General features: G+C 38.0%; 1 protein-coding gene across 4 annotated transcripts in view; it reads left to right on the top strand.

Annotated features, from left to right (window-relative positions):
- Nucleotides 1-15,143, top strand: part of USP3 (ubiquitin specific peptidase 3) — an 80,606-nt gene that overhangs the window by 52,689 nt on the left and 12,774 nt on the right. For all 4 annotated transcript variants that reach the window (XM_033107787.1, XM_033107790.1, XM_033107788.1 and 1 more), the window contains 3 exons: nucleotides 3,517-3,663; nucleotides 6,493-6,599; nucleotides 6,771-6,851. In XM_033107787.1, the coding sequence (XP_032963678.1) occupies nucleotides 3,517-3,663; nucleotides 6,493-6,599; nucleotides 6,771-6,851 (335 nt within the window). The remainder of the gene's footprint in view (nucleotides 1-3,516; nucleotides 3,664-6,492; nucleotides 6,600-6,770; nucleotides 6,852-15,143) is intronic.

Genomic DNA, 15,143 nt, shown 5'->3' with positions numbered 1-15,143 from the left:
ATCTTTGTTTGTTGTGTGCTTCCTGACTACAGTATTTGCCTTGTGGTCCCATCTCCTTTTTTAGGATCCTTCTTAATGCTAACACTCTCCAGGAGTCTCTTGATAATTCAAATCAAGTCTAGTATTTATTCCCTTGCTTCTGGTATCATTTATGTACTGTTTCTACTTTTATGTATAACTTGATTTAATTTGTTTGCCTTGACTTCCCCAGAGTTTTATTTAGTTTTTTAAAAAATTAGTTCTTGTTGTAATTAACGTTTAAAGATGGTGAGTAAATTACTTACACATTATTCTTATATTTGCTAACTATCCTACCTGGCTTTGCAGAACGTATAAAAGATCTTTGTATACAATAAATGAGTGTTTGCATGTGATATTTTAATTAAAAATAATCTTTATAGGTTTTTGTAAATAGAGAACTTTGAAAAATACTATACAGTTGATATTTTATATTTAAACAATATTCTTGTAACTAGGAATTTTGCTATTGTAGCTTTGTGTGTGTGTGTGTGTGTTTGTGTGTGTGTTTGTAAACAAAATACCATTTTTGAAATTTTCATTTTCTGGTATTTTTTTCTTGCAGAAACTCATCCATGATTGGTGCCACATACTGGATAGAAATAGCTACACTTAACTGATTTTGGTTTTGTAGATAATTTGGACAAAACAATAATTTAGAATTCTTTTATGAATATTAAAGATACTTTAAATGTGAACAGAACCTAAAATTCTAGTATGTCCTAGGGATTTTAGAAGAAGTTTGTTCTAGAATGATAAAATTTGATTCTATGGAGGCAGATCCTATTCCTGATTGGTCTTTGCCATTTTGCACATTATGCACTGGTACCGTGTCTCCCCGAAAATAAGACCGGCTCTTATATTAATTTTTGCTCTAAAAGATGCATTAGGGCTTATGATCAGGGGATGTCATCCTAAAAAATCATGCGAGGGCCTATTTTCGGGGAAACACGGTACTGCTAAAACGCAGCGAATTGTCAGCAATGTACAGGTGTATTCACCATGGTGCATTGGGGCATCACCCAAGGACTGTGTGTGTGTCTGCTCGATTTTTGGGACTGTCTGCTTCTCACTCTCAAGCCAGGAGCAAAGTAATATTTTCTGTGGTCATTCTTTCTTAGAGCATTTCTTTGTTTTTTAGGATTTGGGTAAATAGGGCTTTTTTTGTCTCATCATGCCAAAGATAGTTGTGAAGAGCCAGTTGCCCCATGTTCCCGTACATTGTACTTCAGCAGCGCCCCTCTTTCCCAGTCCCCTCGTTCAGAAGGGTTGACTAATGATCTTTTAGGCCTTTTGTATTTGTAGTGTGCTCTCCAGTGATTATTTTTCACAGCATCTTTAGGACAGATTTTCTGTAGGCATTAAGGAGAAGGAGGTAATCTTTAAAGTCACAAACAGTGTTAAAATTGGAGCCACTGTTCTTTTCCTCTGTTTTCTTTTCTCTCTTAATTCTGGCCTATCTCAGAGATAACGGTTGGTTCTTCATCCATTTCCTCACTGATGCACAAATACCTGTTTGGTTGACATCGCTGAAATAACTTGTATACAAAACAAAAACACTGCACCCAAACATGAGCAGTGTTTCCTTAATGTGATTACTAAACAAGAGAAACCTAACTTGACTGCAGAGGAAACTCTGAAACCCAGATTGTAAAATTGGGAAATAATTGAAAAGATAACTGAAGTTTGTTGAATTTAACATACTAAGTAATACTTATTAAGACCTTCAGATAAGTCAGTAAGAAGTTTTATTTAAATGTTTAAAAATGGAATAGTAAATGTCTCTTTAGTTAGAATCAGAAAATTTTCCTAGTCTTAGAAGAGACTGTTTTCTGGTAAAGATCACATATTGAAGCAGAAGCCCGTTAACTTTATAAAATAGCTGTGTTCCATGATCTCGTGTAGGTGAAAAGTGTGTTTCTAATGGTAAAGGAAACATTAGAAAACAATATATTTTGATATAAGAAAAGAGAATCATGGTGTGGTTGGAAACATTCATTAATGTACATTGGAAAGATTGTTTTTTTAGACAGGGATAGATATGTGTTTGATGAAAATGCAAATCAGCATCACTATTAGGTAATAGTAGTTACCCATTTTAGAAACATGGTTAGATATCAGATTATTTTGGTGAAACTTTTTTATATGTGATACATTTTCAGATATGGCCTAAAATACTGTCTTTCAATCATGAAAAAAAAAGGATGTTGTGTGGAAAAAGTTTACAGTACCTCCTTAGATATATAAAGGAACTACAACTTTGAATACTGTTGACTGTGAATTTTAACATTTTTATTCATATGAATCTTATGAAGAAATACTTGAATATGTATTGATATTTAGTTGTTAAATAGTCCAGAAAAAGTTATAGTGCAATGCTGAACTGACTTTTATTTAAGTTCCATTGATTAGGCAGATTGTTTTCATAATTTATAGTATCCAGGAAAAATTTCAGGAAAGGAGGGAAAATATACTATATTGAGGGAAACTGGTTGAAAGAAATTTTATGGAACCATTTCCTGGAAGAGTGGTGGAAGTTTTGCCTCAAGACCAGGCCCCAAAAAATTGAGATTTAGGGGACAGATTAAAGAGAACCTTCCATGCTGGCAAAACGTAGGCAGAAGTCTTTTCTATCCATAGTTTTATGAAAGTACTTTATATTTCATTGCTTGGTTTATTTTATCTACATAAACCTCTGTGACCTCCCAACTGTACCAGCTTCATTTTCAGTCAGCCCTCATTTCTGTTTACTTGCTATTGATCTGTATTACTATAAGAATTCAGTGTAATTTCCTGTCTGAATTATAATGTAAAAAGTAACATTAAGACAATGTTGCTCTATATATTCAAGTTTTAGGATAGAGAATACTTGTGTATGAGTCAATTTAAAAGTATTTTTAAAATTTCCTTTGAATCAGAGGTTAGGATGCAAATGTAGAATATAAGACATCTTTAACTTTTAGATAATTTTTCTTTCCCTGTCAGCCAGTATTTAAAAAGTAGTATCTTCCAATCTAAAAAATTAGTTCTAAATTCCTTATTTCATATAGTGGTGGTTTAGACCTAGTTTTCTGCCGAGGTTATGTGAAATTTTAACACTGGAGCCCCTTCTGCTGGGGCCAGTGGGATAATGGAAAGACACAGTCTACCCAGGAGACATGGGTTACCGTCCCATTTCTGTTACTGTCTTGTAGGACTTTAGGCAAATCACACACACACCTTTTTTTGCCCCCTCAATTCTCCTCATCTCTGAAATGAGGTCAGTTGAGATCACTGCAAGTCCAGTTCTAATATTCTGTATTTTCTAACTTGTTTTTAAGTAGAATTTTTTCTTGAGAAATGTTATGTGTAAAACGTGAACCAAGTGGGGATGACGAATCAGGGAGCCCAGCTGTCCTGAGCGCTGGACTGCAGCCCTTCCCTGCGCTTTTCCCTCCCTGCCTGTTCGGCTGGGCAGGCAGAGCCTCTCCAGTGACAGACTTGTTTCTCTGTTTCAAGGGGTTATCAGCAGCAGGATGCCCATGAATTCATGCGCTACCTTTTGGACCACCTGCACTTGGAACTCCAGGGCGGTTTCAACGGTGTTTCCCGCTCAGCAATTCTGCAGGAGAATTCTACTCTGTCTGCAAGTAACAAGTGTTGCATGTAAGAGTTAGTTTCTTTTCGTCTTTCTGGTGGACCTCAGACATTTCTGTTGTTGTTGTTTGTTAGATTTATAATGGAAGGGGGAGAGTTTTCCTGGCCCTTTGATGAAACTTTTATGCACTTGAATTTTGTGACTAACTGGACTGGCATGTCCCTCCTTCTTCCAGACCAGAGGCATCTTGTATTTGCATCTTGGTATAGTTCTGATTGTTATTTGGTATAGATTATTTTAAAAGTTAAAAAAAAAAAAGAAAATATTTGTACAATTTAGCGTTTAGAATTTTTCCTCTAACTATACTGAATAATGCATGGGAGAATAATTTTCATATGCTAAGATAATTATATTTATTCACTAAAAGCAAAGGCTTAACATATTTTGAATGTGAATTTTCTAAAGCTTCATTTTGGACTTGAACTTTCCTAAAGTATATCTGTTTGAAACTGAGGCATTTGTAAGTTCTCAAATTATTTCTTACCTCTCTATATGAAAAACACAAACCTTTGGATTGCTTTTCCAAGTACTAATACCCCAAAATATACTTTGAGATTCGAACATTTATTTTGCTTGAGGCAGGGATACTTTACTGATATTTTAGCCTGGATTCTGGTTAATTATAGTCTCCTTTTGTTCAAATTTTTGAAAAGTTTTGTATTGACCTAGGCAGGAAAGGGATTTATAAGATGACCTCCCCAAAGAAAGGAGTAGGTATTATATAGGGGTTGCTGTAGTATTATTGCCTGGCAGTCCACAAATCTGACTTAGTAAGATAGGTCTTTTCAATGACAAAACAGTCTCCTAGCTAATCTGGCCATTAACAGAGAAGGGTAACCAGTGTGACTTTTCATACTTCTCAAAATGTGTGGCCTTCCAGATCCTAGTTGCTATGATTCCAATTAGAATCTAGTACAGAAAGGGAAGGACCTGTGACCTGGTAGAACTGTTCGTGTTGCTAGCACCAAATTAAAAATAGTATTAAATGAAAAATTCTGTTTTTTTATTTTGACTTGATTAGTATCCTTTTCTCAGAGACAGAAATTATAAAGGAAGAACTACATTGAGTTAAAATGTACTGCTTTGTAATAAAATTGTTTTTATTTAAATTAAAGGCAGCATTGTATGTGAACATCAATATGAAAGGATCATAGTCCCTTTATTTTTAGTAGATATTTTTGAGGTGTGTCCTTTGTTTATGACACAGATATTAAACTTAAAACCTGAAATGGCCATTATTTTCTACAGTTTCCAGTATCTCTTCCCTTTATGTTTAATTTCTAAACAAAAGCCATATTTCTTATGAAGAACTTTTTTTAAAAAAAATGATAAAGCTGCAATATACTTATTTTGCCAGTAAAGGAAGAAAACTTGAAATAATAGAATGGGTCAGATAGGTTTTGTCTGCCTCATCATTGCAGTAGGGTGAGTTTGTAGCAGTTTAGCAAGTATGGTTCAGTGTATTACTAGGATTATTATTGATTGCAAGTGACAGAAATCACCTCGCTTTGCTATTAGCATAAAAGTCTTCACTGGCTTAAATTAACTGCATAAGTGCACAAAGGGTGCGTAAGTGCACAAAGGGTGACATATAGGTGTTCGTTGTACTATTAACGATAGCAAAATATTGAAACAACCTCAGTATCTATTAATATTATATTGATTAAGGGAAGGAGTATAGTGTTAGAGTAACTGCTCAGGCCAGACCAGCTGTGTGACCTTGGGCCAAGTTATCTAACCTTTTGGACTTCAGCTTCCCTGGTCTGTGAATGGGGATAACTGTATCTACCTCAGAGAGCTGTTGTGTGGATTAATTGATTTAATAAGTGGGAAGGACTTAGAATGGAGCTTGGATGGAGTGAGTGCTGTGTAATAGCTTGCTAATTGTGCTCTCACTGGTGCACTTTCTCAGCTCTTCTTGTGTCCATTCTGTGGTACGCCAGAAATACCACAGCTGTCAGAAATAGTGAGGTCCCTGTGCAAAATATATACTTAGGGGCAAAAATAAAAGCAAAAGGCAGGTATGATCCTAACTATTATGCTAATAAAAAAGCCCTTAACATATTTTAAGGGCTTTCTCTTTGGTAAGCACTTGTCTAAAAGCACTTTTTGGTAAGCACTTGTCTACATAACTCATTTCATCTTCACACCAGGCCTCTGAGGTAGTCCTGTTTTGCATTCGATGAAGGGAGGCAGAGAGGTTAAATAACATTAGGATAACTGGTTTTTTATTATTCTTAAAGTGCTGTATTCTTGATCTTCACAAAGGAATTACTTACAGTATCATTTTAAGTGAGCTTTTTAAAAGGCTTGTTGACAGTAACATTCAGCACTTCAGCGGTGAATTCATACCTCCATCCGTAATTACTAAATATGTATTAAAATTCTCACTTCTTTTTCCCCAAATGTGTGACAGATGACAATCTGAAAAATCTAAATCTATCGGCGATTGAGGTTGTTATTCAAAGTAAAGTAATTGAGATGCCTTGCAAAGATTCAAATATAAGACAGTTCTCTCTTTTCTGAAGGATATATTTGGGGGAAAGGGGTTCTACTGAGGGGTTCTCATGCACGGGATGAGACTGTTAGAAATGGCAAATGTCAGCATTAGTTACTTTTGGAGAAAGTGGTGGCTTGGAAGAGAGCCTTGGGGGAGGCCAGTCAATGGTTTAAACCTTTTATTTGCATCTATATAGTTTTGAAGTTTTTGTATTGTTTTGTAATTTAAATAAATATAAATGATATACATTCCCCCATAGGGAGTCACCTATAGGAGCTCTTACAGATTTATTTTAGTTTTTTAATGAAGTGTTTTCTTCTGTGGTGATTTTCTTTAGAAATGGTGCATCTACGGTTGTCACGGCTATATTCGGAGGTATTCTTCAAAATGAGGTTAACTGCCTCATATGTGGAACAGAATCTAGAAAGTTTGATCCATTCCTAGGTAAGACAAACTTGGTATGTTGATATGATACTGGATAAAAATAATAATTTTAATGTTTCCTTTGAAAATTAAGACAGTAGAGATAAATTATTAAAAATACTTCAGATTCTGAACTTACTTTTTGAGTGTGGTTATATGACTTTAACAGCTGTTTTCCTATTTCCTTTTAAGATCTTTCGTTAGATATTCCAAGTCAGTTCAGAAATAAGCGTTCTAAGAATCAAGAAAATGGACCGGTTTGTTCATTACGAGGTAAGATACTAAATTAATGTTCTAGAATTCTTTTTTCCCCTTCTGAAATAGCTGAATAGATTTATAAGCTCCATCTATATGTGCTGTGTTATTAATCATTTTAATGAATTCGTGTTAAAATTTAAAAGTCAATCCTGAATGTCTTTTCCTGCCCTCCCCGCCAAATTCTAATAAGAATGCCTGCCACAGATGTGAGGTCAAGCATAAAATATTTCTCACCTTTTCTCTTTTTAATACTGGTTTTAAAGGGGAAAGTCTATAACAAAACTTTTTCTGACCTAATGAAATAGAATTTGTTCTGTAGATATCCCACTGGTATCCATAGGAAGACAGAACACTCAGCCAAGTTTCATATCAGCCTGCCTTTCTTGAGACTGTCCAGGAGAAGAATGTATGACACCGGTTAGGTGGTTGATTGGTACTACAAACAAGAAAAGTGGCAAATGGAGATGATACATTTGAAACAAATATTTGTAACATATATGAAAAAGAGTCTAAAAGTAAGGAAAAATGCAAATGATCGATTTAACAGAAAAAGTACATCTTGCTTATATTCAAGAAAGTTTAAGTAAAGCAAAATTGGTCAAAATGATATAGATAAGATCCATTGTTAGTGAAAGGTTTGGAAAATGGGCATTCTCATATATTGGTGTTAGGAGTATAAATTGGTGCAGTTGTTTTGGAGGGTGGCGGTCACCATTTTTAATAGACATTTCCTTAAGCATAGTAATTTCAGTTGCAAATGTGGACAGTAACGCGTAAAAGATGTTCATTAAAGCATTCTTTGTTAGTGCAAAAAATCAGAAACAATTTATATGCCCATCAGTAGGGCATTGGTTTAATAAATTGTATTATTGTGGGTTGTAGCAATTAAGAAAGATAAAGTTGATCAATAGCCAGGCCACAGAAAGATAACTACAAAATATTGTGGAGTAAAACACTATCTGCAGAAGTATGTATATAGAATGAATCCATTTGTGTAAGATAAAAAATATATGTGCATTAAAATTCCTAGTAGTATACACCGTCTGTTCACTGTAATTATCTTAAGGGAATAGGATTCAGGAAGAAATGGAATTGTGACTTATTTTTTCTTGCTCTTGGAGGTTGTTTGAATTTTTTAACCTATTGTGTCACCTTTATAATTAAGTATTTGTTTTGGGGCAGTAAAACCAAATGTGGATTAATTTATGCATACCTCCCAATTACTGCTTTGCTAAATGAAATTTATGTAGTGCATAAAGATCTAATAACTTCAACAAACCAGTTCTATTCCTTGCTCTCCATAGGGATGCTATTTCACAGTTAACATAATGTGGAAGGCTGACACTTGAAATATATGCCTTTAAACCATTGAGAATCTCAGGAGTTTCAAAAACCATGATGGCACATTTTTTTTCCTATGAAATAAAAAAAATAGAAATGAAAATTTTGAGCAGCTTCCTCAGTTCCTTAATGAGAGATGTGAAGGTTATTAGAGAACAACAAGCGTTGCTGAGGTACGAATGCCCGGTGGGGAGCAGTCTACTCACGGGCCATGTGGTGCATTCACTGCCACGGGTGAGCTTTGAGGCGAAATTCATATTCATGCTGTTGCAAAATGCTAAACTGTAGTGCATACACTTTAGGATCAGACTTTTCAAGTAGTTTAAAGGGCAGTTTCCAAATCTTTGAATGTCAAGGATATGCTGTATCTAGGTCATCTTCCTTTTAAACATGTTTGTGTGCGTATATGTTTCCATAATGGTTTTCCTTACCACTGAGAGGGACAATTCTTTGTATGCTCATTGTAGAATTTGGGGAAAATTCAAAAGAGTGCAAAGAGTTAAGTAAATATCCTTTACAAGCCTACTGTCCAGAAATACCATGGTAAGGATGTTTTTGTTTAAAAACTGATTTAAAAGCTGTTTTATAAAAGGGTAGCAGTTGGAACTTCAGAATTATTGCGGGTTGTCTTTAATGCATAGAAACCATTACAAACAAGCATTAGGTTTTCAGGAAAGCTTATGAAGCTTTTAAAAACCCACATGGAGATGACATAGTGATGACTGGTAGTGGGGGTAGTTCTCAACTAATTCAGCTCGGGCGTATAATGTTGCTTCTCTGTTACGATAAAACGCCCTAGAAGCTGCCCATGGACACGCCGGTCTTCTGACCTGATGCAGCTGTGACAGCGAAGCTGCTTAATTGTCTGGGGTGCAGCAGCAGTTGTGGGGCTCCTGAGCCTGTCTCAGTCACAGGGAGAAGTGTGAGAATACAAAGAGGGCCCCTCCAGGCAGGTGGGCTACCATTTTTGAGTATTTGAAAAACCAGGCTCAGCTTGTATTGCTCGTTCATGAATCATCTAATAGGTCTTTCATTCCAGTTTGGTTTATTACATGGCCTCACATGAAAAGGAGGGAACTCTGCCCTATCTTGTGCATAATTCAGCCGTGGGACCACTTTGTGGTCACCCTGTAAGCTTAGGACTTTCAAAGAGGTATAAAGGAAGAAAAATACAAGGGAAAAAAGGTTGGAAAGCAGGAAGATGCTGGGGGAAACTAAAAGAACTGCCTTTGTGTTGGGGAGAAGCTGAGCACTGAAGGCTGCTGGAGAAGGATTTCGTTTGCAGAAAAGCAGGGTGAGACAGGACCAGATGCTGTGGTTCTGAGACCTGGCGTGGTCTCAGAGGCGGCCACCCTCTGCAGAGGCGCCTCTGCAGAGGCGGCCACCTACCAGTGCCATAACCAGGAGGAGAAACTGGAGAGCAGTCCGGTATTTCTATGTACCTATTTTACATTTTGGTCCCAAAACTACAAAATGAGTTGCTGTGCAGTGTTAATACATTTCTTTCTTTCGGTAATTTCAACTCTTGTAAGGGTATCAAATCCCTAAAATTAGAGGTTCTAAATAATTACTAAAGGAGACTTAACAATACTACCTACTAAATCATTAGTAACCCCCTCTGAATGACTGCATGTGTCCATACACAGGGGAGAGGCCCTTTCAGAAAGCGGTTAATGCAGGTTAAATGTAGGAAAAAAAGCTTCCCTGCTGTCAAGTAGTTTCTGCTTCTCAGTGTTGTGTGGCCAGGGAGACATGGGAACAATGTCTTGCTGGTGAATCTTAAAACCACCTGAGACGGTGGTTTTAATGGGACGGAGAGAGTAACAGCATCTCAGAGTCATCATTTTTGCCTGACCTCTTATTTATTTGTCTGGGAAAGTCTCAAGCAGGTATTCATTTTCACTTATTTAAAAAAAAATTTTGTGCTGGTAAAATATATATAATAAAATTCACCATGTTAATGATTTTTAAGTGTACAATTCAGCAGCATTCAGTAAACTCATAATATTATGTAACTATCAATACTATTTCTAGAATTTTCTATCATCCAAAACAGAAACTGTACCAATTAATGACTCACCATTCCCCATCTCCCTTGCCTCGGTAACTTCTATTCTACTTTCTATGAATTTGTTTATTCTAAGTACTTCATGTAAGTTAAACCCTTTTGTAACTGGCTTATTACACTTAGCATAATGTCTTCCAAGGTTCATCCATGTTGTAGAATGGATCAGAATTGCCTTCCTTTTAAAGGATGAATAATATTCTGTTGTGTGTGTATACCACATTTTGTTTAACCATTGATCTGTTGTTAGACACTTGAGTTGCTTCTACCGTTTAGCTATTGTGAATGCTACTGTGAACATTGGTAGACAAGTATCTGTTTGAGTCCCTGCTTTCAGATCTTTTGGGTATATACCTAGGAGTGGAATTGCTAGATCACATGGTCATTCTATGTTTAACTTTATGAGGAAATGTCAAACTGTTTTCCACAGTGGCTGCACTATTTTACATTCCCACCAGCAGTGCATGAGATTTCTAATTCCTCCATGTTCTAGATAACTTGTGTTATTTTCTGTTTTTTTCATTTTAAAAAAAGTAATAGCCATCATAATGAATGTAAAGTGGTATCTCATTGTGGTTTTGATTTACAGTTCCTAATAGTTAATGATGTTGACCATCTTTTCATGTGCATATTGGCCATTTGTATATCTTCTCTGGAGAAATGTCTATTCAAATCCTTTGCCCATTTTTTAATCAGATAAACCATCCAAGTATTTTTTTATTAATATTCATAAATACAGCAGCTTCGTTAGAGACTTCAGTTTGAATGTGGACTACTAGGAGAGTCTTTTTCATGTCAAGATACAGGAAGCAGAGATCACTCCTGCACTGCTGTCAGTGATTTATTTTTGTTGTTGAGCTGTAGGAGTTCTTTCTTTATTGTGGCTATTAATTCTTTTTTTTTTTTTTAAGATTTTTTTTTTTTTAATTGGGGAAGGGGTACAGGACTTTATTGGGGAACAGTGTGTACTTCCAGGACTTTTTTTCCAAGTCAAGTTGTTGTCCTTTCAGTCTTAGTTGTGGAGGGTGCCATTCAGCTTCAAGTTGTTGTCCTTTCAGTCTTAGTTGTGGAGGGCGCAGCTCAGCTCCAGGTCCAGTTGCTGTTGCTAGTTGCAGGGGGCGCAGCCCACCATCCCTTGTGGGAGTCGAACCAGCAACCTTGTGGTTGAGAGGACGCGCTGCAACCGAGCCATCCAGGAGCTCAGCGGCAGCTCAGCTCAAGGTACCGTGTTCAATCTTAGTTGCAGGAGGCGGAGCCCACCATCCCTTGTGGGAGTCGAGGTATCGAACTGGCAACCTTGTGGTTGAGAGAAGGCGCTCCAACCAGCTGAGCCATTCAGGAGGCAGCTCAGCTCAAGGTGCCGTGTTCAATCTTAGTTGCAGGGGGCGGAGCTCACCATCCCTTGCAGGACTCGAAGAATTGAACTGGCAACCTTGTGGTTTAGAGCCTACTGGCCCACGTGGAAATCGAACCGGCAACCTTCGGAGTTAGGAGCACAGAGCTCCAACCGCCTGAGCCACTGGGCCGGACCTGCGGCTATTAATTCTTTATCAGAGACATGATTTGCAAATATTTTTCTCCCATTCTGTGGTTTGTCTTTTCACTTTCTTGTTAGTGTCCTTTGATACACAAAAGTTTAAAAATTTTCACAAGGTCTAGTTTATCTCATTTTTCTTTTGTTGACTGTGCTTTTGGTGTCATATCAAATCATTGCCAAATCGAATGTCATGAAGCTTTTCCTGTATATTTTCTTCTAAGAGTTTCATGTCTTACGTTTAGGTCTTTGATCCATTTTGAGTTAGTTTTTATATATGGTATTAGGTAAAGGTCCATCTTCATTCTTTTGCGTGTGAATACCCAATTTTTCCAGCACCATTTGTTGAAAAGACTGCCATTTCCCTATGGAGTGGTCCTGTTGCTCTTGTCAAAAGTCAATGGCCCATATATTAGAGGGTTTATTTCTGGGCTCTCTATTCTGTTTCACTGATCTATGTGTCTGTCTGACTTTATGCCAGCACTACATTGTTTTGATTACTGTAATTTTATACCGTGTTTCCCTGAAAATAAGACCTAGCCGGACTATCAGCTCTAATGCGTCTTTTGGAGCAAAAATTAATATGAGATCTGGTCTTATTTTACTATAAGACCTGGTCTTATTTTACTATTAATTTTTGCATTAGAGCTGATTGTCCGGCTAGGTATTTTCGGGGAAACATGGTAATAAGTTTTGAAATTAGAAAAGTGTTGTTGAGTCCTGCAACTTTGTTCTTTTTTGTTCAGGATTGTTTTGGCTATTTGGGATTCTTTGAGATTCCATGTGAATTTTAGAATGGGCTTTTCTATTTCTACAAAAAAAAAAAATGCCATTGGGATATTGACAGAGATTGCATTGAATCTGTGGATGGCTATGGGTAGTATTGTCAAATTAATGTCTCCCAGTCCCTGAAATGGGATATCTGTCCATTTATTTATGTCTTTATATAAACTTCTTTCAGTAATGTTTTGTAGTTTTCAGTGTGTAATTCTTTTGTCTCTTTGGTTAAATGTATTACTAAGAATTTTATTCTTTTTGATGTGATTGTAAATGGAATTGTCTTAATTTCCTTTTTGGATTGTTCATTGTTGCTTTATAGAAACAATGATTTTTTTGTGTGTTGATTTTATATCCTGCAACTGCCAAATTCATTTATTAATAGTAGAAGGTTTTTGTTTTTTTAATCCTTAGCATTTTCTACATTTACGCTCGTGTCATCTATGAACAGAGATGATTTTACTTTTTCATTTTCAATTTGGATGCTTTTTATTTTTTTCTTGTCTAATCGCTCCGGCTAAAACTTTCAATATACTATGTTGAAGTGGCAAAAGCAGCATCCTCGTCTTGTTTCTGATCCTAGGGTAAAAGCCTTTTTTTAGTTTTTGACCACTGAGTATGATGTTTGCTTTGGGATTTTCTTATATGGACTTGATCGTGTTGAAGAAGTTGCTTTCTTTTCCTAGTTTATTGAATGTTTACATGCTGATTTTTAAATATGGAAAATTCTATTTTTTTCCTCTATATCTAATCTCTCCCCCAACCCTAGCCCTAGGCAACAGCTTTTTACATGATGCAACAAATATGTGGTGATGACAGCTCCCATGATTTGAGCTTCAGCACTTACAAACACCAAAGTAATCAATCTAGAGGGATTCCTAGCCAGCCTGACGTGTAGTCAGTGCTCTCTATAGCTAAAGATGTGGAACTTGGGAGGTCCCTGAGGACAGCATCACTCTAAGTTTGGGTTAAGTGTATGAGACTTGCTTCAGGAAAAATAAGGTTGAAACTGTGGCCTTTAGTCGGAACCATCCTTGACATAAAACAGGTTTGCAATGTTTTATATTCACGAGCTTTTTTAGGACAAAGTTGAAGAGAGGGGTCACTGCCCACTGAAGGTTGGGAAAGCCTCAAAAAGAAAATAAGTGAGAATTACGCTGAGTTGAGGGGAGTAAGGGGTGGGATGTACATTCCAGGTGTTGGATTCAGGGCGTGAAGGCATATTCAAAAATGCATGGGTGGGGAGGGTTCTACTTCAAGATGGTGAAGTAAGAAGATCCGGAGCTCACCTCCTCCCAGGGACACACTGAATCTACAGCTACATATGGAACAATTTCCTCCGCAAAAAACCCCTAAAAACTAGCTGAGCAAATCCTGCACATCAGGGAAGTGAGAGGGAAATCACATCGAAGAGGGTAGGAGAGGCTGAGACACAATCTCTTCCACGCCCTGGTGTGGTGATGCACAATCAGGAGAGAACTAAAACTCAGAGCTTCTCCCTGAGGAGCGAAGGGTTTGAACCCTACATCAGGTACTGCAGCTTTTAAGACCTGCACCTGAGAGAGGACCCCCATTCACGAGGCTGAAGTGAACTGAGAAAGGGCTTGTGCACAGACTCACTCACCCTAGGGCTGAGCACAGATGCAGCCGATAGAAAAGCACCCCGACTTTATGTGAAATGGGCTCATTTGCTGGTCCCAAAGCAGTCACCTGAGGGGCAGGGGCCTGCTGGATCCACATTGAGGATGGAACTGGCAGCACCATCTTTGTGCTCTCCCTCTGCCACGCTCCAGAGCGGAGCTTTTACATGTCTGGTGCCCCTTTTTTTGGCTGCTGCCAGAGGACAACTCTGCATCGCCTGGCTCTGCTGGCCAGTGGAGCTTCTGCTCACAGGTCCCACAGGACCTCAACCAATAGAGAAAGTTTTTAAATAGCTACCACCCTCAGGGCAAAACAAGAGGCAACAGACTCAGGAGCTCAGTCTTTCTGTGAAAGAGACTTACTAGCTTATCTTCATAGCTGCAGCCCAAAGGGCAGGCTTCTAATTAAACACACATGTGAGGGCTGGCTGTAATCCTTTCCAGAGACCTCAGCTGGTGGGTGCTATCGTCCTGCTCTCCCTCTGCTGTGCTATCTCAGAGGGAGCTCTTACACATATCTGGTACCCCGATTTTGTGGCTGCTGCCCTAGGGATTCCCCTGGATCTCCTGGCTCTGGTGGCCAGGGGAGCTTGTGTTCCTGGGTCCCACAGGACTGTAACAATCGGAGAGAGAGTTCTTGGCAGGCTACCATCCCCAGGGCACAGTGCAGACCTCAGACTGAAACACACCCCCGGTCTTTCTTTGAAAGAGGCCTATTTGCTTGTTCTGGAGCTTTGGCCTGAGGGGCAGGGCAGGCTTCAGGTTTGGTACCCGTAGGGGCCTACGGAGGTGCTCTCAGGAAATGTTGGCTGGGGTACACCATCTTTGTGCTCTCTCTCTGCCCTGCTATAGCTCGCCAGTATCTCCCAGAAAGGAGCATATGAGTATATAAGCAGCCCCGATTTTTTCAACTCCTGGGGCCACCTCCAGATCGCCGGGCTGTGGTGGCC

The sequence above is a fragment of the Rhinolophus ferrumequinum genome, chromosome 6, assembly GCF_004115265.2.
Source record: "Rhinolophus ferrumequinum isolate MPI-CBG mRhiFer1 chromosome 6, mRhiFer1_v1.p, whole genome shotgun sequence".
In the NCBI taxonomy this organism is placed as follows: domain Eukaryota; kingdom Metazoa; phylum Chordata; class Mammalia; order Chiroptera; family Rhinolophidae; genus Rhinolophus; species Rhinolophus ferrumequinum.
Note: the sequence above shows the minus strand (reverse complement) of the source record. Positions and strands in the feature narration are given on the sequence as shown.